We start from the raw sequence: 21,701 nt of genomic DNA, 5'->3' as shown, positions 1-21,701 counted from the left end.
TCAATCTCTCATCCCCAACTTGGGTCTGTGAACTTGAGACTAGAGGATGGATTTTGATGGTCAGGAGGTAGTACTTGCTTCTTAGTGCCCATAAACAGGTCCATTTGGTCTTTACTCTGGTCTCAGTTTACCTAGGCTGAACAGGCACTACTTTTTCTTTCTGTAAGTCTGTGTGTGCCCTGCCCTCTAGTGGTTTTGGCTTGCAATGCAACCATGACCTTGGGTGTAACTAACTTTACCTCAGAATTCCTTTATTTTTTTTTTCATTATTCCATAAGATTTTCCTTTTTAATTTCCACTTAAGTTATGTCTTTTCAATGCCAGAATATAGAAAGGAGTATTTAAAACATTTAGAGGTAGCTTAGATTCTAAAATGAATCTTCCTGTTCTAGTAATAGCCTAACTCTGCAAAACAGTGAGAGCAAAGAAGATAATTAATGAACTGGTTAGGATTAATGAATCATTCGGGGCCAGATCAACCTTGGCTGCCAATGAACAATATTTCCAAGAGAGGAAATCCAATCAGAGTTCTTCCTTTCTCTTTAACAAGAAAGTCCTTGTAATGGTGAGCTCTGGGTGCACTAAGATTTCTGGGGCATTGACACCTTCCCTAGTCTGAGCCCTAAAACAGTGGTTTTCAAACTTTATTATGTACTTCTGATTCAGTAGCCTGGGATGAAATTTAGGAATCTGAATTTTTTTTGTTTTTTGTTTTGTTAATTCTCACCTAAGGATATTTTTCCATTGCTTTTCAGAGAGAGTGGAAGGGGAGGAGGGAGGGAGAAACATCCACATGAGAGACACATCTACTGGTTGCCTCCCACATGTGCTCTGACCGGGGCACAACCTGCAACCCAGGTATGTGCCCTTGATCAGCAATCAAACTCGAGATCCTTTGTTGTGTGAACTCTAACCACTGAGAACACTGGCCAGGGCTGGAATCTGAATTTTTAAAAAATAATTTTAATGATTTCAGAGAGGAAGGGAGAGGGAGAAAGAAATAGAGACATCAATGATGAGAGAGAAAACCATTGATTTGACTGTCTACTGCACGTCCCCTACTGGGGATCAAGCCCAAAACCCGGGCATATGCTTAACCGGCTAGGGCAGGAATCTGAATTTTTAACAGCACCCAGGTAATTCTGATGCAGGCAATCTGCAGGCCATATCTTGAGATATAATGCTTTGTAACACATCTATTTCAAATTTTTCCTTGAATCCCAACCCAAGCACCTTTGGACTTTGGAGAATCTAGGACCAAATTAGCCAGCGCCCTTTGCCAACCTCAATATTGAGTGTCCTGGAGGTCATGGCTTGGATAGTCAGGAAGGCAAGCTGCAGCTGCCCCGGCAGTCAGCCCATGCCGGGTGAGGCTGGCCTTTGCTGATCCGGCAGGGAGAAAAGTGAAGGCAGCTAATGTTTAACGCACCAACTGTGGCCAGTGAGCCTGGTGCTGTGCTAGGCATTTCCTTCTTTAATCCCTACAGTGTGAATTTATTATTCATTCAGTTTTGTAGATGAGCACACGAAGGCTCAGAGATGTTAAGTATATTCATCAAGCTCAGGGCTGGTAAGAGCTAGAATTTGAATCCAAGTTTGTCTAACTCAGTGGTTCTCAACTGGGGGCAATTCGGAATCCCAGGGACTGTTTGATAATGTCTAAAGAGACTCTTGGTTGTCATGGGGAAGGGTCAAGTTGTGTTGCTAATGGCATCGAGTGGGCCAGGGATGCTGGCCCCCACACCACAGCCCCACAGCGAGAAATTATTCAATCCAAAATGTCAATAGTGCTGAGATTGAGAAACCCTGGACGGAAAGCCTGTGCCTTTGCCCTAGGGTGGGAGGGTGAGGGGATGAGAGTTAGCAGAACAAAAGAGAGACTAGCCTGCCACAGGGCCTTTGGGTGGAAAGGGGATTCGGCTTCTATGCTAAGGATAATGGGAATGGGTCAGCTGGTGAGATTTCTCTTCCTTCCAAGCGTGGCCAAGGCCCTGATCAGTTTCTCCCAGCCCTGCCAAGTCATTCCTGGGACTTCACACTAAGCTTGTCCTGGAGTGACCCTGATTCCCAGCTCGGAGCTGGGGAGAAATATTTACTTAGGTCTTCCTGCTGGGCTTCCCGGCCAAAGCCGCTGGTTCCTGGGGCCGGTACTGGGCCACCTGCAGCTGGGGGAGGCGCCACATTAGCTCCCTGGCTGTAGAGGGTAAGAGTGTGAAAACTGAAGCAGCCATGGTGGCATCTAAAAACAGAAGTGGAGTTAGAAGCAAGGCCAGGGCATTCCCTTCGCGGGTCCCTGTCCGGGGAGGCATAGGGCAGCTTGAGCAGGGAGCAAACGGCAGCTGGCCGGCCAGGGAGCAGGGTTCTGACACCCTGGGGGCTTGCTTTCCACGACCGTTCTACTCCTCTAGGCTTAGTCCGAAGCTTCACTGGGCTTTCCCCAGTACCCGTTCCTGGACTCTTCCCCTTCCCCCCCAAAAAAAACCACGCACACACCCATTCAAGCCTCCATTCTGGGCCTCTCCAATATTGGCCCCCCTTCCTAGACCAGGGAGGGTGGGTCCGGGCTGACTGTGCCGACAGGAAATACCTCTCTGATTCCAAGCTCAGAACCTCTGAAGAACTAACCAGCAGGGGGGAAGGGAGAGAGGAGGGAGGCAGAGGGTGACAGAAAGAGGGAAGAGGGGAGGACATGCAAGCAGGTCCCCCATATTTGGGGTTCTGTCTCCTTCATTCCCGCCCCACCCGGTGGGGGGGGGGGGGAGAGAATTAATCAGAGGGAGTAGGGCAGGCCAAGAGGAGGATGTGGTAGCAGCTGATTTGTCCCCTGAGGTCACACTTTCCAGCAGTCAGCTGTTACTGGGGTGGAAGGCAGAAAGTTTCCTTAAAGGCACAAGGTTCTGAACACAAGTTCAGAATTGTGGCGCTCCTAGAAACCATGGCAATCACGTGGCAGAGCCCGTATTCAGCACAGAAGGAACTCTCTCCCGCCCCAGCCAGAGCCTTTCAGCTCAGTTAGCCTCCCCCCCAGTTCGGAGCCCATGGAAAAGTCATGGATCCTTGTCTACACGTTTGGGTTCAGTTGGGAAGGGGTTAGGGCGGGGAATGATGCTATGGGGTGGGTCCCAGACTCGCCCCTTTTAATAAGCAGTTGGGCAGCTTTTGCCAAGTCACTGGGTTCCTTTCAGTTTTTTGCCCATCCCCCCGCCCCTCTACACCCTGATTGGCTCCTGAGGGAAGGAACAGCCTCCTCATTGGTCTCTACCTGCAATCTCGTCCCTAAGTAGGTCTGAGTCAGTGCAAAGCTTCTGAGGGGCGGTACTGAATGGGGGTATTAAGGCAGAGGATGGGGTTGGCGGCCAGTTGCACTTTGACACGGCCATCCCCTAGTTTCTGACCAGAAGTCTTCCATCTACCCTCAGGTGAAGACTGTACTATGAATCTTTTTTTATTTTGGGGGTGGGGAGGGGTCGGGGAAGGGAAGGGGTAAGCAGACCATTTTATTAAGGGCCTTTGGGGAAGGGTGGGAGGGCTGGGAGGATCCTGAGAGCGTTGTCCTCGGCCCGGCTGGGACTTCCCCAGCTTCACAGCCGCGAAAAAGTATGAATCTTTTGTTAGGAAGCGGCTCTGTCCCTGCGACTGGGACCAGACATCTCCTCTCCAAGGAAAGTCTCCTGGTCAGGAAGCCTTCCCCCCACCCCCACCCCCACCCCCAGGAGGGGTGGACTAGATCTCTCCAGTGAAAGCTGGGGCTTGGAGAGGTGGGCAGTCTCCCCTACCGCAAAAGCCCTCAGGAATTCCCATCCGTGGAGGAGTCTGCTGCCCTGGGGACTGATTTCCACCTTCAGTTCTGCCCACTCCTGCTGCCTCGCCTGCTCCACTTTTTTCCTTAGAGAGCCTCCTGCAGAGGTCAGCGAATCCATTTTGGGGTTGTCTAAAAGAAGCACTCGCGGCTCCAAAAAGGAGGGGCCGTAGCCCTTTAAGGATTTCGCCGGGGATGGCTTCAGAGATGATTTAAAAATGCCAACTCACAGAGCGCTCTGAATTCTGGGAATGGGGGGGGTGTCAGCTCGAGAACTACAAGGACCAGAATGCACTGCGAACACACACGCCTTTACTTCCTGCTGCTCTTTCGGACCCTGGTTTGACTTAGGGGCTCCTTCAAAGCTAGTAGCCTAGCGGAGGACCGAGCCACGCCTTTTCACCTATTGGCCAGCTCTTGAGCTGGTGGGTGTGGCTTAGTGCAACTCCACTTAGGCAAAGGGGTGGTCTCCTTGTCAATCAGAGCTAAGCCAGCCCCGAGAGGCGGGATCAGGACGAAGGGCGGGCGCCCCCGAGTGGGTGTGGCCACGCCGCACACCGGTGGGCGGTGATTGGCCCAGGGCGGTGCAATCGCAACTCGTGCGTCACGACGCCGCCAGCTGATCGGAGACTGGAGCCGGTGTGCGCTGGGCGCTGGGAAGAGAGCGCCGCCGGCCGTGGAGCACGGACGCACTGATTTGCTCCCCAACCTTCGGCAGCCCCCACACACACCCAGCACCAGGTGGGTGTGAGCCGGGGTCCTGGCCGCACTGGAGGGAACCGTGCTGACGGGGGTAATGGGGGCAAGTACGGTTCTGGCGGCCACACCCTGCCCTTCCGGGGGAGGGGAGAGGGGAGAGGGGGCGGCGGAGGCAGGGGCGCTCCGGAGGAGAGGGTCCTGGGCTGGCTGGACTAGTGTGTCTGGTGTTTTGTTTAAAAAAAGAAAAAGAGGCCGAGACAGGAGTCGTGGCGGAGGGTCTTGCGGAGTAGCTGGGAGTAAGGTGAGGGGCGGGAGGGCTGGGGGCGGCTGACCTCGCGCCCTCTGGTCCGAGGGTACGGACCGACCGCTCCGCCTGGAGAGGATGTGGCCCGGGCGGGAGGCAGTGGAAGTGCTTGGCTTCTCCCGGCACTCTCTGAGTCCGGGCCATCTGAGTACCCCGGCAGGGAAGGGGTCTCTGGGCGGGCCGGCCCCTCCTCTCGTTCCCTCCAGGGGAGGTTATGTAAGGGGGGAGGGGAGAGGAGTAGGGGGCGGCGGTGCCGGGGCCTTATGCAACCCAAAGGTTTAGGGTTTCACCGCGGTCGGTGGGGGGAGCGGGCACGAGGAAGGCCTGGAAACTCTACCCCCCCACCCCCCCCCCGCCCCAGCCTCACTAGCAGTCTTGGGCCGAGAGAAGGTCACCTCTGCACCTCCCCCAAGCCTGTCCAGTTGTGGGGGCCCTAGCCCAGGCCTGGCCCGACCGCCTGGGAAACCGGCTGGCTGGGTGGGGCGCCTGGGTTAGTCATCGCTGGGCTCCCTCTCTCCCCACCTCTCGGCCAACTCTTGGCCCCTCCCCGTGGCCTCGGGCTAGGCTATCGCCCCCACCTCCCTTGGCCCTCGTTCCTGCCTCCAACTCTTTTGGCCTGTCATCCTGGCTGTCAGGCTGGGCTGGAAGCTGTCGGGGTGCCAGGAGGTTGATGGAGCAGCTGGTCAGAGGGTCAGTGCCCTGGACCCACCCCGCTCTGCAGCCAAGGGCACCTGCTTGGCACAAACTCTCAGCAGCCGCTAAGTCCTTTGGGCTGACCAGAGCTGGCCCCGACAGAGGGGAATGGGAAGGAGCTGGGCACTGGGCACTTGGGAGAAGGAAGATGCCTCAAAATTCATGCTTTCCAAGAGGGTTTTGTAATTTGAAAGCTTCCCAATCTTACCCTAGTCTTTTTTTTTACCCTCTAAGTATAAGAAATCTCAAGGCAAGACCACCTTGGCCACTCCCCTTGGCATGGGCATGCCCTTGGGCTGTGTCAGCACAGACCCGCCCTCCCCAGCTCTCGGCCCCCAAGCCTGCCACGCCCCCAACCCCCTCCCCCGGCCATGCTGCAGGGCCCGGCTTTTCCTGCTGATTCATGCGTTGGAACTGTGGGGGCGGGGCTTGGAACTTGGAACAAAGTTCAGACTTGGAGGGGCCGGCAGACAGCCTGGAATTCATACCAGATGTACCCGGAATGCGCAAGCGGAATGCTTGGCATTTGAGAGTCCAGGGGAGGCTGCCCAACCTCCCTGCCGGAGCTCCCTCCCCTCCAGCCTTTGGTCCCTCGTCCTCTCCCCTCAGTCCCAGGAGCCTCTGCTGACCTTCCAAACTCTAGACCTCCTCCCTTCCTCCCTCTTCCCACATCCAGGCCCCCAAAACTTTTTCCAGCTGGGCTCTCTGGGGAGAAGTCAGTTGGGCTGATCCCTGAACTCCTTTCTGGACCTGAGATACAATTTCTCACCTAGTGCCTTGGAAAAAAGGGAAGGGCGTGTCCAGGGTCCCAGGTCCTGACTGTTCCGAAGGCCGAGTAGGCTGCCCCCCCACCCCCAGCCCATGTGTGGCTGGGGCAAAGGGGACCAGAGCCTGGGTTTCTGCAGTTCTGGGAAGGGGATCGAGGGAAATGTGTTTAGAGCTGCCTCTTGCTTCTCCCTGAGCTCCTGCAGGCCCAGGCTAAGAGCCCTTCCTTAGAAGGTTGAGTGTCTGCTGGCACTGGACTTGGATGGACAGTGTCCCTGTGACATGGCCCTGCTCAGGTCTTTCCCGTTACTCTTCCCTTTGCTTCTAGGAGCCGGCACCTCCCACACCCTCACCTGGCTGAGCCGCAGTAGTTCTTCAGTGGCAAGCTTTATGTCCTGACCCAGCTAAAGCTGCCAGTTGAAGAACTGTTGCCCTCTGCCGCTGGCTTCGAGGAGGAGGAGGAGGAGAAGGAGAAGGAGCTGCTTTCCCCCTCTTCTGGAAGGTGACAGAACTGGGGCTGGGAAGGTCTGGACAGCAGGAGTGATGGTGATATGTTTCAGGAAAGGGAACCTTGTTCAGTCGGAGAGCCTTCACCCTGATTGGCGCCGCAAGAGAGCACAATTTGAGAGACCCTGGCTGAATTAGGGAATAGTTGTCTCTGGCTGCCCAACGTTAGTCAGTCTTTGTGTGACAGTGGGAGGAAGTGGAGCAAAAGAAACCCTGTCTATCCCTTTACCCAGATGTCTTTCTTGGGCCTCCTTCCTTATCCCTCATTCTTTCCACTGGCCTTTCCAGTGAGGTCCAGGAGGTCATACTGAAACTGCCATCTCAGTAGCCATACCCCTGCTCTTACCTTTCCTGCATTTCCTCAGACTGGCCCAGACTAGAAACTCAGGGATACTGGCCTATATGTGGCCCCCTTAGACATCCGGTATCAGCTTCCCCACCCGCCTAAGAGAGGGAGAGATCACCCAGGGGAGTGTGCGTGAGGAAACCAGAAGCCCATCTGTGCAGGCTCAGCTTGGGGTGGGAATAAAACAGCTTTTCCCTTAAGCTAGTGCCCCTCTCCCCGTCCCTGACAGTAACCCCAGAGGTAGGGGGTGGGAGGGCTAAAGGGGCTCAGTCTCCAAGCTGACTTCTCATCGTGCAAAGGTGGCCCCAGGCGTCCTCTGCCACCCATGACAGGACTGCGGCCCCTGACGGCTACACTGCTCTTCCTCACTTCACTTTCAGGATGGTGTGTGAAACTCAACTCAGGCCTGTGCAGGCAGGAAATTCTCCCCTCCGGCAACCAGGAGAGCTGAGTTCTGGGACTCAACCCCCTTTGGGGCATCAGGCAGTGTAAACCTGCCATCCCCGGTTCCTGATCCAATCGCACTCTTTGGCTCAGGCTCTGGTGTGGTTCAGCCTTGGCCTAGAATCCCGCCTGAAGGTAGCTGCCTTCGGGGGCTGCAGGAAGCTGTTTGTTCTATTTTTGGGGGGGAAGAGGAGCTGGGTCCTGTTACCCATTTGTGAGAAACTCAAAGGATTTAGGGGAGAGTAGACCACTGAACCCAGCTCTTCCACAGCTTAAGCCGGATGTGTGTGGGACTGTGGTAGAGGGGGTGGGTAGACTGAGTCCACTCCACAAAGATCTCTCTGTCCCTGGGCATTGCTTCCGTCTTTCCTTCCCCTCCTCGCTCCACTGGCCACAGTGTTTCCTTCCAGCCCTGGGTGTGTGGCTCTGCCATCCACACCGATCATGGAGCAGAGATGAGGAGGAGCATCCTGGGAACACAGGCAGGCGGAAGACCAGTGAAGGACAAAGCCTGCAGAGCACAGGACCTGTCTGGGCACCCTGCAGAGGGGGGCATAAAGGCCAGGAGCACCCCAGGAAGAGAGAGGACACCCAGCCTCCGGCAAGGACAAGCTTCCCGCCATCTTCAGTCTTTCCGCCTCCTTCAGAGATGTGGGACCATATTAAAGTGTCCTGTGGCTTCACCCTCCTTCCACCTCTCTCCCACCTTGTAATTTACATATCAGCAGCTTCAAGGAACAAGAGCCAGCTGTGAAAGGAAATACACAGGAAATTCATAAAATAAAAGCAAATGAATAAAACCATGAATACAAATGTGTACTTCATTATTAATAAAAGAGAGGCAAATATAGCTATAACCATTTTTTTGTTGTTGTTGAAAGTATTACAAATGTCCTTTTTCCCCCCCATTGACCTCCTTCACCCCACCCCACCCCCAAAGCATTGTTCTCATAGCAAGCTATAGCAGAAAAAATGAGACCCAGTTGTTGGCAAAGGAGTACTAAAATAATACTCACATACATTGCATATAGGGGTACAAATTGGTACAGCCTTCCTGGATGTAAGTTTGATAATATGTATCAAACATATTATCATGGCCTTTGACCTAGTAATCCTATGTTTGGGAATTTAGCCTAAGGAAAAAAAAATTAGTTATAAGATGTTAATTCCAGCATTGCAATAGAGAAGTAATTGTCTGGGAATTCATTTTTGCTGCAAAGGAAATTTGCAATATCTATCCAGATGGTGGAGTACTACACAGCCATGTAAAAGAGCCCTAGCCGATTTGTCTAAGTGGATTGGGCGTCGGCCTGTGGACTGAAAGGTCCCAGGTTCAAGTCCAGTCAAGGCACATGCCAGGGTTGCAGGCTTGAACCTCAGTAGAGGTGTGTAGAAGGAAGCTGATTTATAATTTTCATGATGTTCTTATCTCCCTCTGAAATCAATAAAAATATATTTTTAAAAGTCATGAAGAATATTTGGCTGGGGAAAAAAATGTCCTTTAAATATTAAAAAAAAAAAAAAAAAAGGTGGTGAAACCGGTTTTGCTCAGTGGATAGAGCATCAGCCTGCGGACTGAAAGGTCTCGGGTTCGATTCTGATCAAGGGCATGTACCTTGGTTGCAGGGCACATCTCCAGTAGGGGGTGTGCAAGAGGCAGCTGAATAGATGATTCTCTATCATCAATGTTTCTAACTATCCCTCTCCTTTCCTCTCTCGTAAAAAAAACCAAAAAACAATAAAATACATTTTTGTAAAATATATATTTTATTGATTTTTACAGAGAGGAAGGGAGAGAGACAGAGAGCTAGAAACGTCGATGAGAGAGAAACGTCGACCAGCTGCCTCTTGCACACCTCCTACTGGGGATGTGCCCGCAACCAACGTACATGCCCCTGACCGGAATCGAACCCGGGACCTTTCAGTCCGCAGACCAACGCTCTACCACTGAGCCAAACCGGTTTCGGCTAAAATACATTTTTTAAAATATATTTTATTGATTTTTAAAATATATATATTAAATATAAAAATATATATATATGTATTTAAAAAGGTTATAGCCATGGTCAGTGGCTCAATAATTGGAGCATCAGACATTGCACCAGTGGGTCTCTGCTTCTATTCCTGGTCAAGGGCACATACCTGGGTTGCAGGAGGCAACCAATCCATCTCTCCTCTCCCTCCCTTTCTCTCCCACTCTAAAGATCAATGGAGAAAAGACTCTCAGGTGAGGATTAACAACAAAAAATTAAAAGGTTATAAAAAATAGTGTATATCATGTGATCTCAATTTTGTTTTTTAAATATAAGTATATACCTGCATACAAAACATGAAACAGAGATGGAGGCTATACTGTACTCCGAAGTGTTCATCTTTGGGTGGTGGAATAAAGTAATTGTAATTTTCATGTTTTCTGTAACTTACAAATTTGCTACATTAATTGTGTATGGCTTTCATATAACAAAATTTAAAAGAATCAGTGTAACTTTAAAAAAAATTGTTTTTGGAGAGGTGGGTGTGGAAGAACGAAGGGATGTCCCCAGGCCCTGGGGGTTAGTGGGGTTTTGGTGGGAAAGAGGGCTGTGAGAGTGTTCGGGGGAGCAGAATCATCAATCAGCTGCCTCCTCATCAGGTTAAGAAATTCATTCTCTGGCAGTAGCTGGAATGGGCCTGTTCCGCGCACAGGAAACGGCTCCGGATTTCTGGCTGGCAACCAGCTCAAGGTGTGGAGTAAGATGGAAAACAGTACAAACTCTTCAGGAAACGGGCTGGGGAGGGAGATTTTCCTTCACAGGCTGAAAGGTTCTGGAATCCTAACAAGCCTTGCCACGAAAGCCCAACGCGGCTCCGTTTTCGCTGTGATTCTGCCCACCCCTTGAGGTGACTGACCTCTCCGGCCTCCTCGGATGGGGAGACCCACCCACCAGGCACCGCCTCGGGGGAGGGGTACCCCGCTTTTCAGGACTGTAGTGCCGAGCGGCCCCCTTTGCCTCCTCTTCCCCGTAGTGAGACTCCTCTGACTATGGGGCACCCAGAAAAGGTCGAGGGCGGAGTTCCCAGCGGGCCCCTCCCTCCCGAATGGAAGCTGCGGGCGTTCCATCGGAGAGGTGCTCTGGAAGGGGCAGGGCTCCTGGAACTATGGGGTTGCCGGGCTGCGCCGTGGGCCGGGAAACCTCCGGAGGCGGAAGGGGTGCCTGGCTCCCGGGAAGTGCGGCGCCCTCTCCCCCACAGTGGAGGCGGGGAGGGGGTGGGCGTCGAGGTCTAAGCAAGTGGCGGCGGGCCTGCCCGGCTCTCCCCCCGGGGCCGCGGGGGTGGGTGGAAGGGGTGGCCCGATGGTGAGACTTTAGGGGAAAGGTAGTGGGGCGGGCCCCCCGGGAGTGTCAGGTGAGGTTAGTGACCTACTTCTGGAGCTCTAAAAAGTTCCGGACGCGGGCGGTCGGGGAAGACCTCTGTCCGCTCCCCAGAAGGCCCCCAGCCCCGCTGCCCGGCCCAGCCCGGCAGCCCCCCGCCCGCAGCCCGTCGCGGGGCCGGGACGCGGCCGGTTGCCTTGGCTCCGGGGGCGGGGGCGCGCGGCTGCTCCAATCACCGTCCGGCCGGGAGGTCGCGGACCAGCCCTGGAAAAGTCACCGCGGGCAGACCCCTGAGGCCGGCGGGCCGGGGAGCCCAGGAGCCCAGGAGCCCAGGAGCCCGGCCCTGCCCGCCGCGGGCCGCCGCCTCCGGAGCGGGCGTCGGATGAGTCGGGGGCGAGCGCGCGGGCCCCCGGGAACCGGTCCGGCCCTAGCCCGCCCGCCAGGCCATGGGGGCTTCGGGGCTCCTCGTGACCGGCGCCTCCTTCGCCGCCTTCCGGGGCATGCACTGGGGGCTGCGGGGGCTGCCCGCGCCGGGGGCCACGGCTCAGAACCGCTGGAAGTGGCGGAACATCGCTGTCTCCCTGGTGCACAGCCTGATCACCGGGTTCGGGGCGCTGCTCGGGTGCGGGGCTCAGAGTTTCGGGAGGGGGTGCCTGGGAGAGGGCGCGGGACGGGGAGCTAACGGGAGAAGACCTGGCCGCACCTTCCTAAGGAATGCTGCACCTTGAGAGTCTGAGGCTGGGGTGGGTGGACGGGCGGGCGTGCCCCACAGGAGGATCCGGGCTGCACGAAGCTCACGGCGGCTCCCCACCCCCACCTCCCATCTCCTCTAGGCTGTTGCTACACCCTCAGTTGACCACCGACCCCATTCACACCCACCCGCCCTGGACCTTGCTGCTGGTGGCTGTCTCTGTGGGTGAGTCTGCAGGGAAGCCTGGGCCAGCTGGGGGGGTGCTCTCCTGTCAGCGTTCCTGAGGGGAACGAAAGGACTGGCCGCCGACGCAGGGGCTGGAGAGTCCTCTCCGGGCTGTACCCCAGCTGCCACCCTTCCCCGTAGGTTATTTCCTGGCCGATGGACTTGACATGCTGAAGAACCAGACCTGGGGCCAGGCCTGGGAGCTTCTCTGTCACCATTTGGCGGTGAGACTCAGGGAGAGGGGAGGCAGGAAGGGAGGTGTGCCAACTGCAGACCCCAATCTCTCATCCGCGTTCTGTCCCACGATTCCCCACCAGAGAGTCTGACACTCCTCTCTCCCCTGGGCTGGATCCTGAATTGAAGGGCGGGGGTTGACTGCTGGCACAGCTGGGGGTCTGAGCTCTGCGGCAGGGGTTTGCATTCCCACAGGTGTCCTGTCCATGGCAGAAACGTTAAACATGGAGCTTTTCTGAGAAGGAGGGAGCCCCAGTGTTGGGAGTGGGGCTGGGGCGTGAAAGACCAGGATGGGAGATTTGGGGGGAGGGGTTACTGTGCAGATGCTGCAGCCCCAGAGAAGACTGGAAAGATGGTTTCCAAGCCATTGGGCTCCTGGCATAGGGCCAGCTTAAAGTGGGGTGTTTTCGGGGAAAGAATGCCAGAAAATGCCTGGGAGGACCGGGATATTAGGACATGATGGGTGGTAGGTCCTGGGGGGTCTTCTAACCTCTGGCCCTTCGCTCCCCAGGTAGTGAGCTGCCTCGGCACCGCCGTCCTGTTCGGCCACTACGTGGGCTTCTCTCTGGTGTCTCTGCTCCTAGAACTGAACTCCGCCTGCCTGCACCTGAGAAAGCTGCTGCTGCTCTCTCGCCAGGCCCCCTCCGTGGCCTTCAGTCTGGCCAGCTGGGCCACGCTGGCCACCCTGGTCCTCTTCCGCCTGGCGCCGCTGGCGTGGATGAGTCTGTGGCTGACCCAGCACTACCGCCAGCTGCCTCCTGCTCTGCTTGTCCTCGGTGGCACCGGGCTGGCCACCGTGGGGGCCTTGAGCATCAAACAGGGTGTCCGCATCTTCATCAGTGACGTCCTGCGGTCTCAGTCTCATTCATCCAGCCGTGGGCACAGGGAAGCGAGGGTCGCCAGGACATCTGATGCTGAGCCTGACCCTAAGGAGGATTCCCCTCTCGGCATGAAAGACTAGGGCGAAGCCTCGGGTTCTCCTTCTGCCCATCTTGGGGGACAAGGAGATGATGGTCTACAATGCACAGACACCCCCATTGGGGTAAAGACTGGACTGGATTTTCAGCATCTCAGCTCCTCTTCCTGCAAATTCATACCCCTCCCCCACTCCTAGGCTCCGAAAAGAAATGGTTGGGAATCTGAGCTATTGTGCATTGCATTTCCTCATCGGATAACCGTCCTCTCCAGAAAACTAATTCAAGAGGTACAGCCAGTGCTACCAACACAGGGTGGCAGGACCCATGCAACTGCACGTTAACTGCCAAAGGAAACAGAATCCCTTTGCTCTAGCACAGGGACAGGTGAGGGAAGGTGAAGTCTCCCGGGGAGTAGAGGTGTGGTAGGGAGGGGGTAAGGCCAGAGGGAAGAGATCTCACCTATGACCAAACTCTGGCAGTGGGAGGAGAACGAAACAGGTGCCCTCTGTAGCCAGAAGTTATGTAGACATACCAGCTGCTCAGAGACCAAAGACCCGGGGCATAGAGATTGCCGCTGAGATTTCTGGTTCTCAAAACCCCACTGTTGTGTTTGTACTTCACCTGAGTCTTACTGTGTCCAGCATCTGCCTTTTTGAAATTTATCTTTAGAATATCTTGACCTTCTCAAAGAAAAGACCCATTTTTAGAGGGATGAACATGGGGCTAGGTCTCTTTTTATTTTATTTTATTATTTTCATTTGGTTTTGAACCTTTAATGAGAAAAACATACATATCAAGCTCAAGAACACTGTGAGGCGTGTCACTGGGTCAGGAGCTGGGAGTACACGTGACAATAGGTCTCTCTTTTAGGACTGAGCTCTCGTAGGGACTCAGACACCCACGCTGGGCGCACAGCGTAGGGTCTTCCTAGGCCCAGGGCTTCCTGGAAGAATGAGGCACAGGCAGGAGAAGCCTAGGAGAGGCTTCCTTTTGGCTGCAGAGCGATGAAGTCATTTGCAATCTCTCCTTTCTCCCCTGCCACTTCAGCTGCATTTTTTCTTTTGTCTTGATTTATTGATTTTTTTTTTTTTGGATGGAGAGAGATATATATCAATTTGTTGTTCCACTTTTCTATGCATTCAGTGGTTGCTTCTTTTTTTAATATATATTTTTATTGATTTTTTACAGAGAAAAGGGGTGATAGAAACATCGATGAAAGAGAATCATCGATCAGCTGCCTCCTGCACACCCCCTACTGGGGATGTGCCCACAACCAAGGTGCATGCCCTTGACGGGAATTGAACCTGGGACCTTTCAGTCCGCAGGCCGATGCTCTATCCACTGAGCCAAACCGGTTTTGGCCAGTGGTTGCTTCTTGTATGTACCCTGACCAGGGATCAAACCTAAAACCTTGGCATATCAGGACGACACTCTAACCAACTGGCCAGGGTTCCAAGGCTGCATTTATTTATTTATTTTTCTATTGCATAAGACCCCTCCCTTCTTCATGCAGAATATCCAGGTGCTGGGGAGTGTTGAGCAGATTAAGGTTGCTAGTCTACTAAACAATGGACCAGAGATAATCTGTAATCACCCACAGAAAAGACACATGAGCAAAAGCAAGAGACAGGAGATTTTTAAAAATTCCTGCCAAAACGCGGTGCTAAAGAAAGATGAAGGGGATGCAGAGAAAGACATACATAGATTGAGGGAAAGACAGCAAGAAAGAGGACTCGCCGCACAGAAGACACAGAGGCAAAGGGAAATGGAGTGCAGGACAGAGGGTCCTTGGCAGAAATATCGAGAAAGACTGTTACAGAAGCTTGAGATAAACCCAGTTCGCAGACTTGGTAAAATGCTCCTAAACAAAGAGAAAAATAAAAATAAAGAAAGGCTGACAGGAAGGGACCCCCAGGGTGGAAGGCACAGAGAGTCTAGGCAGTGATTGAGTGAGAGTGAGTGACAAGGAGGAACAACCAGGCTCAGGAGAGACGGGGGTAATCATGGCAGGCTGAGAGATGAACGGAGTGAGAGCAGAGAGAGGGGGAAAGAGATGGGGGGGATTTGTCAGGGGAGCTGAGACGCAGAAGAGCGGGAGGTGGAGGAGGCAGTCAGTGGAAAGATTTATTGACAGAAAAAGAGAGCAAGAGATATGTGGTGTTGGAGACAGGCAGAAAGACAAAGGACAGGCAGCTTCAGTGCAGAACAAAGACAGACTGACAGGGACTGATAGGCAGAGGCTGGGGGGGAAGATGGGAAAAGTCAGAATTGGAGATGTACACGGAGATAGAAGAACAGGGGAAGAGACGGTGGGGAATCACAGAGACAACATCGGGTAGGGGGCAGGATTAAATCAATATCCACGGGAAGGAGGAGACGCACATGGAGACAGAAAAATACATAATAGATATTAAGGGGGGAATGCAAGAGAGGGGTTTATGAGAGATCCCTGTCAGAGAATCCTTAACACTGAGGCTCAAAGAAGAAGAAAAAATACAATAATAACAGGCTGAGAAGCAACTGTAACAGTCGGAAGCAGACACAGGCAGAAAAGGAGAGCAGAGGGTTTCCATGTAATCAGACTAAAACTGGAGAGGCACAGGTATGGAAGCCGAGGTAGAAAAACAAAGTAAAATTCTGTAGTAGTGTCTTCAAAACTCCAAACGGAGCACCTTGATTAACAAAAAAACAAACATTGCCCTTCAGTTTAAACACAGAAAACCATGAACTATGACCTACCTCAGGAGCATGTCATAAATCCATGCTCCAAGAGAGCACCCTCTTTGGTAAGTCTGATAGTATCTTTAGAGGGTAACCAAGAACCAGACTGTCAGGGAAATCCGGCTGTTTCTGTGGTTAACTAATGAAACCCATACAGGAAGGGTGAGATTAGCTACTGGTGGGGCTAGACGTAAGTGGATACCTGAACAATTTGGGATCACACACACATTTCCCTCGTGGCAACCCAGTGAAACTTTAGACAGACTGGATTGTGATGATAATTGACGAAGTGACATCTCATCAACTAGAGCAGTTATAGGTCGTGTGGACCAGATACAGATGATGGGAATCAGAGCGGCCTGGCCAGTTAGGACCCTGGAGAAGAGAAGCTAGAACATGCAGCGGTTGATAGATGCTGCATTCGGTGCAATGAGTTGGGTCACCACTGCAGTGCTCTGTCAGACCTCACCATGGCTCAGTCAGGTGGTCCTCAAGACCGACTCCATGCCTACCAAGCTGCTTGCTGATGAATTATTTATTTTCTAGCAAAGGGGAGGGGGCTTTCCTGGATGGGGGAACATTGATATTTTATGGGACATTATCCTGATCATAAGTAAATAAGTTGTTAGGCAAATAATTGCATCAGTCTTCTGTGAGGATGGTTACATTGAGTCACTTTTTTTTTTTTTGGCTTCATTGATATCCTGATATATAATGCAATGCTGGGTTGTTGAAACTTTGCTGTGGGATGATTTCTTGGCACTAACTTTATGACCTACAAAGCTCTAAAGTGTTCTAAGATCCTCTACTATCAAAAAGCAAACCTGCCTGCCCTAGCTGGTTTGGTTCAGTGGATAGAACATTGGCCTGTGGACTGAAGGGTCCCAGGTTCCATTCTGGTCAAGGGCACATGCCCAGGTTTCAGGCTCGATCCCCGGTAGGGGGCGTGCAGGAGGCTGCCGATCAATGATTCTCATCATTGATGTTTCTATCCTCTCCTTTTCTTTCTGAAATATATATATATATGAAATCCTAAGGGGGAGGGGGGGAAGCAAACCTGCTCAATCAACTGAGCTACACTGGCCAGGGCTCATCCCAGTTTTTAAATGAGTAAACTAAGGTAACTTATTCAGAGTTACCTAGCCAGTTAGTGACACGACCTGAATCCAAAACACACACACACACACACACACACACACACACAGTGTCACATACATTTTTGATAGCTCAATTGATGCTTCTTTTCTGATTTAACCCATTGGAATGACTAATTATTCAAAGTGTGTATTCATGTTTTTATATTTTTATTCATTTCAGAGATGAAGGGAGAGGGAGAGAGAGAGAGATAAAAACATCAATGATGAGAGAGAATCATTGATCAGCTGCTTCCTGCACTCTCTCTCCTAGGGATCGAGCCCAAAACCCAGGCATGTACCCTGACTGAGAATTGAACCAAGATCTCCTGGTTCATGGGTCAACACTCAATCATTGAGCAATGCTGGCCGGGCATATATACATTTTTTTTGCGTTTTCTGTTATACCATCTGTAAGAACTTGCCCTGGACCATTCAATTACAAAAACCAAAAAACTCCAGGATTTGCTCAAGTGAATATGAGTTGAGGTTTTTTTCACCTTTTTTTAAACACACACACACACACACACACACACATATATATATATATATATATATATATATATATATATATATAAATTTTTATTGATTTCAAAGAGGAAGGGAGAGATAGAAACATGAATGATGAGAATCTTTGATTGGATGCCTCCTGCACGCCCCCTACCGGGGATCGAGCCTGAAACCCAGGCATGTGCCCTTGACCAGAATCGAACCTGGAACCCTTGAGTCCACAGGCCAGTGCTCTATCCACTGAGCAAAACCGGCTAGGGCAGTTTTTTCACTTTTAACAATGAGTCTTTATTAATATGCCCCCTCCAAGATTATCCAGTCTTACTGTTCAATTTGCAGAAAACTGAAGCCTATAACAGTGTGGTTTACCCAAGCACACCCAGTGAGTTTACGGCACGGCCAGAATTCAAATCTGTCTTTGATTTAGTTCAGACTCCTTTTTTTTTTAAAAAAAAGTTTTTTTTTAAAAAAAATATGTTTTATTGATTTTGTACAGAGAGGAAGGGAAAGAGATAGAGAGTTAGATACCTCCATGAGAGAGAAACATAGATCAGCTGCCTCTTGCACACCCCCTACTGGGGATGTGCCCGCAACCAAGGTACATGCCCTTGACCAGAATCGAACCCGGGACCCTTCAGTCCGCAGGCCGACGCTCTATCCACTGAGCCAAACCGGTTTCAGCAGTTCAGGCTCCTTCTTACACACGATTTTACCTCTTTCTTTATGGAAAGGTTGAGGAGTGGAGAACCCTTAAGGTAGGAAGATAGGAGCTAGCTGACAACTGAAGATCAATCAAGTCAGACGATTGCCTCTGAAGTGGTATTTATACGTCAGGATGCTTCGGGTTGAAAGCCAGACTTCCATTCACCGCGTATTGATTCCAGCACTTTTCAGGAATGCAGCCACTGTTTAGGTCAGAGGTCCATTTCAGCTTTCCCCGCAATCACGCGCGCCACTTAACTCAGCGGTGAGCACATTCTCCCCCTGCCTTTAGCCTGGTGGGAGGCAGCCTCGCTTGCCACATCTTCTGTAGGAACGGAACACAGAAGTGACTCAGACCGAGCTAAGGACGCTAGCCGCAAGCCATGCGGGCTTTAGGAATAGAAGAATGGGAGCTTGATCGATCCCTGCAAAGGGCTCTCTGCCTACCTCCACCCACCCTCCCCAATAACAGACTTGGGTAACAGCTGACATTCCAGGGACAGTGAATGACTTCTTTGGGTTACACATTGGCCCTGTTAGATAGTGGGAATTTTTGAGCATGCTTATGCCCCAGATAGAGCTGACACCAGGCCAGGCCTTGAGATACCATCTCATGGCCCCTTCCCAGCACGTAGGCCTTCTTTCATAGATCACTGTCAGCTTTCTGAAGAACAGGATGACCCTGTGAATAACATGGTCATCAATGGCATGACTCTGACGTTGCTTGGGGAAAACTGTTTTGTTTTGTTAAAATATATTTTATTGATTTTTTACAGAGAGGAAGAGAGAGGGATAGAGAGTTAGAAACATCGATGAGAGAGAATCATTGACCAGCTGCCTCTTGCACAACCCCTACTGGGGATGTGCCCGCAACCAAGGTACATGCCCTTGACGGGAATTGAACCTGGAACCTTTCAGTCCACAGGCCGACGCTCTATCCACTGAGCCAAACCGGTTTTGACGGGAAAAACTGTTTTGTCTTGGGTTGCTTGCGCTGCAAAAACAGTATGTGGTTAATGTGCTTAAAAGTGGTCCTGCACAAAGGGTGTCTGCTGCTCTCTGGACTACCTGCGTGGAGAAAGGCAGAGCAGTCGCTGGTTGACTGGCCAGCCAGTCGGCTAATAAAGGCTCCCTAGATTTTAATTTGGTCTGGACTCCAGTGGTCGTTCACTCACCTTTGCTCCACATCAGCCCCCTCACTCTGGCCTGCCTGTCATGCCCCTGAGAGGACTCCACCCCCTTTAAACTGCTCTGGTTGGCATGTTAAACCCGGGGGCTAAGAGACTGGCACAGTGGCTCTCTCTGCTCCAGATCCCAGGTCAGGGCACCGTTAGAGAAGGACAGTGGAGCCTGAAGAACTGGGGTGCCACAAATTCCTGCGGCTTCTCTGGTTTAGAAGACACTGCTGCTTGCTCCCCTCAGCAGCTCATGCAAACATCATTTCCCCAAGCTCCTGTCCTTCCTTCCCTAACCCCAGCTCTTCATGGAATCCATATGTTCCCACCCTGTGGGATCTGGGGAGATGGAGATGACGGGGGGTGGGGAAAGGAAGAGGGGGCACATCCTAGGGCAGCTGCAGTAGCATTTCCTTGATATATGCCGAAACTGGTTTGGCTCAGTGGATAGAGCATCGGTCTGCAGACTGAAAGGTCCCAGGTTCGATTCCGGTCAAGGGCATGTACCTCAGTAGGGGGTGTGCAGGAGGCAGCTGATCAATGTTTCTCATCAATGTTTCTAACTTTCTAACCCTCTCCTTCCTCTCTGTAAAAAAAATCAATAAAAAATATTAAAAATATATAATGAATTTTAAAAATTCATGTTCATATATGTACCGGAAGGCTAAAGGGAAAATTGGATTTCCATTCTCTATTGTGGGGAGTGAATAGATAATGCCTAAAAGTAAAAAGTCAAGAAATACTAATTTAAGCTTATTACTTGAAGATATGGCAATAAATGCCAAAATAATCAGTTAAAATTGGTAAAAGTGTGTGTGCTTTTTGGTTGGGGGGTTAAGAGAGAAATGGTCAGAGGGAGCACAGGCAGCAGTTCTTTGTTTTTTGTTTTTAGATGCTGTTGTTTTTAAAATATATTTTTATTGATTTCAGAGAAGAAGGGAGAAATGAGATAGAAAATTCAAAATGAGAGAGAGCCGAAACCAGTTTGGCTCAGTGGCAGAGTGTCGGTCTGCGGACTGGGGGGTCCCGGGTTCGATTCCGGTCAGGGGCATGTGCATTGGTTGCGGGCACATCCCCAGAGGGGGGTGTGCAGGAGGCGGCTGGTTGGTGGTTCTCTCTCATCGACGTTTCTACCTCTCTATCCCTCTCTCTTCCTCTCTGTAAAAAAATCAATAAAATATAGATTTTTTTTTTTTAAATGAGAGAGAATTACTGATTGTCTGCCTCCTGCACATCCCATACTAGGGATGGAGCCCACAACCCAAGCAGGTTCCCTGACCAGGAATCAAATCTAGACTTCCTACTCCTGGTTCATAGGTCAACAATCAACCACTGAGTCACACTGGGCCAGGCCTTTGTAACAAATCTGTGTGTGTGTGTATGTGTGTATCTTCACCCACGAATATTTTTTTTTTTCCATTGTGGAAAAAGGGAGGTGGGGAGAGAGAGAGAGAGAGAGAGAGAGAGAGAGAGAGAGAGAGAGAAACATTGATATGAGAGAGACATCAATTGGTTGCTTCCTGCATGCCCTTGACCAGGAATTGAACCTGAGACCCTTGTGTGGGCCAACGCTCTAACCGCTGAGCAACACCTGCCAGGACTGTAACAAATCTTTGTAGCAAATTCTGCAAAACTGTATAACTTTGTAAAAAACAAAACTAAGAATATTACAGTTGTAGCTGATTCAATCAACCTCAGATTAAAAAAATATTAGGGGGAAAAAGTGTTATGTTGTAGCTGACATATACTATGAAGCTAGGCCTATGATGGTTGTGTCTCTACTAATATGTACAGATTTTTTATTATCATTATTCCCTGAACAATACAGAATAGCAACTATTTACAAAGCATTTACATTGTATTAGGTATTATAAGTAATCTAGAGATGATTTTAAATAAATGGAGGGATATGCATATGTTATATGCAAATACTACATCATTTTATATAAGAGGCCTGAGCCCAGGCTGGGTAGCTCAGTTGGTTAGAGCATCTCATCCCAGTATACCAAGGTTGTGAGTTCGATCCCCAGTCAATGCACATACAACAATCAAGCAATGAATGCACAAATAAATGGGACAACAAATCAATGTTTCTCTCTCTCTCTAAAATAAATAACTTTTTAAAGAGTGAATGATTAAAAACAAAACAAAACAATGAGCAGACTGGTTTGAGTGCAATGAATGGTCCATAATAAAGGCAGCTAATATTTCCTGTTCAGAACTGTTCTTGGTTTGGTCACTTCTCTGCTCAATTGAGCTTCATCAGATTAACTTAGACTATTTGTGATTAGTAAAGAAATCTTAAGAAGTTTTTGCATGGCGGATATGGCTCAGTGGTTGAGCATTGACCTATGAACCAGGAGATGACAGTTTGATTCAAGAGAGGAAGGGAGAGGGAAAGAGAGATAGAATCATCAATGATGAGAGAGAATCATTGATTGGCTGCCTCCTGCACTCCCCTACTGGGGATGGAGCTCACAACCCAG

General features: G+C 51.1%; 1 protein-coding gene and 1 long non-coding RNA gene across 5 annotated transcripts; both read left to right on the top strand.

Moving 5' to 3' along the window:
- The first annotated feature begins 3,527 nt into the window (after positions 1-3,527).
- On the top strand, positions 3,528-8,370 carry LOC311611179. Its single transcript, XR_014793076.1, has 2 exons — positions 3,528-4,540; positions 6,589-8,370. It is a non-coding gene; the product is annotated as an uncharacterized lncRNA (long non-coding RNA).
- Positions 8,371-9,817: 1,447 nt separating this feature from the next.
- Positions 9,818-16,320, top strand: TLCD2 (TLC domain containing 2). 4 transcript variants are annotated; one of them, XM_084863042.1, is made up of 4 exons: positions 9,818-10,280; positions 11,741-11,823; positions 11,965-12,047; positions 12,569-16,320. In XM_084863042.1, the coding sequence occupies exons 1-4, from the start codon at positions 10,222-10,224 to the stop codon at positions 13,016-13,018; spliced, it is 675 nt and encodes a 224-aa protein (XP_084719168.1). In that variant the 5' UTR covers positions 9,818-10,221; the 3' UTR covers positions 13,019-16,320. The 4 variants fall into 4 exon arrangements, with proteins under 4 accessions (XP_084719168.1, XP_084719169.1, XP_084719167.1 ...); XM_084863043.1 differs by lacking the exon at positions 9,818-10,280 and adding an exon at positions 10,287-10,664; XM_084863041.1 differs by lacking the exon at positions 9,818-10,280 and adding an exon at positions 10,841-11,511.
- The last annotated feature ends 5,381 nt before the right edge of the window (positions 16,321-21,701 follow it).

This window comes from Pipistrellus hanaki, assembly GCF_964339955.1.
Source record: "Pipistrellus hanaki genome assembly, chromosome: 16".
NCBI classification, from domain to species: Eukaryota; Metazoa; Chordata; class Mammalia; order Chiroptera; family Vespertilionidae; genus Pipistrellus; species Pipistrellus hanaki.
This window is presented reverse-complemented; position numbering and strand designations above follow the sequence as displayed.

Excerpts from the sequence above, each read along its gene's own strand:
- TLCD2 (XM_084863040.1), top strand. The coding sequence starts at position 11,354 with ATGGGGGCTTCGGGGCTCCTCGTGACCGGCGCCTCCTTCGCCGCCTTC. Across the intron at positions 11,530-11,740 it reads GGGTTCGGGGCGCTGCTCGG|GCTGTTGCTACACCCTCAGT; the intron begins GTGCGGGGCTCA and ends CATCTCCTCTAG. Across the intron at positions 12,048-12,568 it reads TTCTCTGTCACCATTTGGCG|GTAGTGAGCTGCCTCGGCAC; the intron begins GTGAGACTCAGG and ends TTCGCTCCCCAG.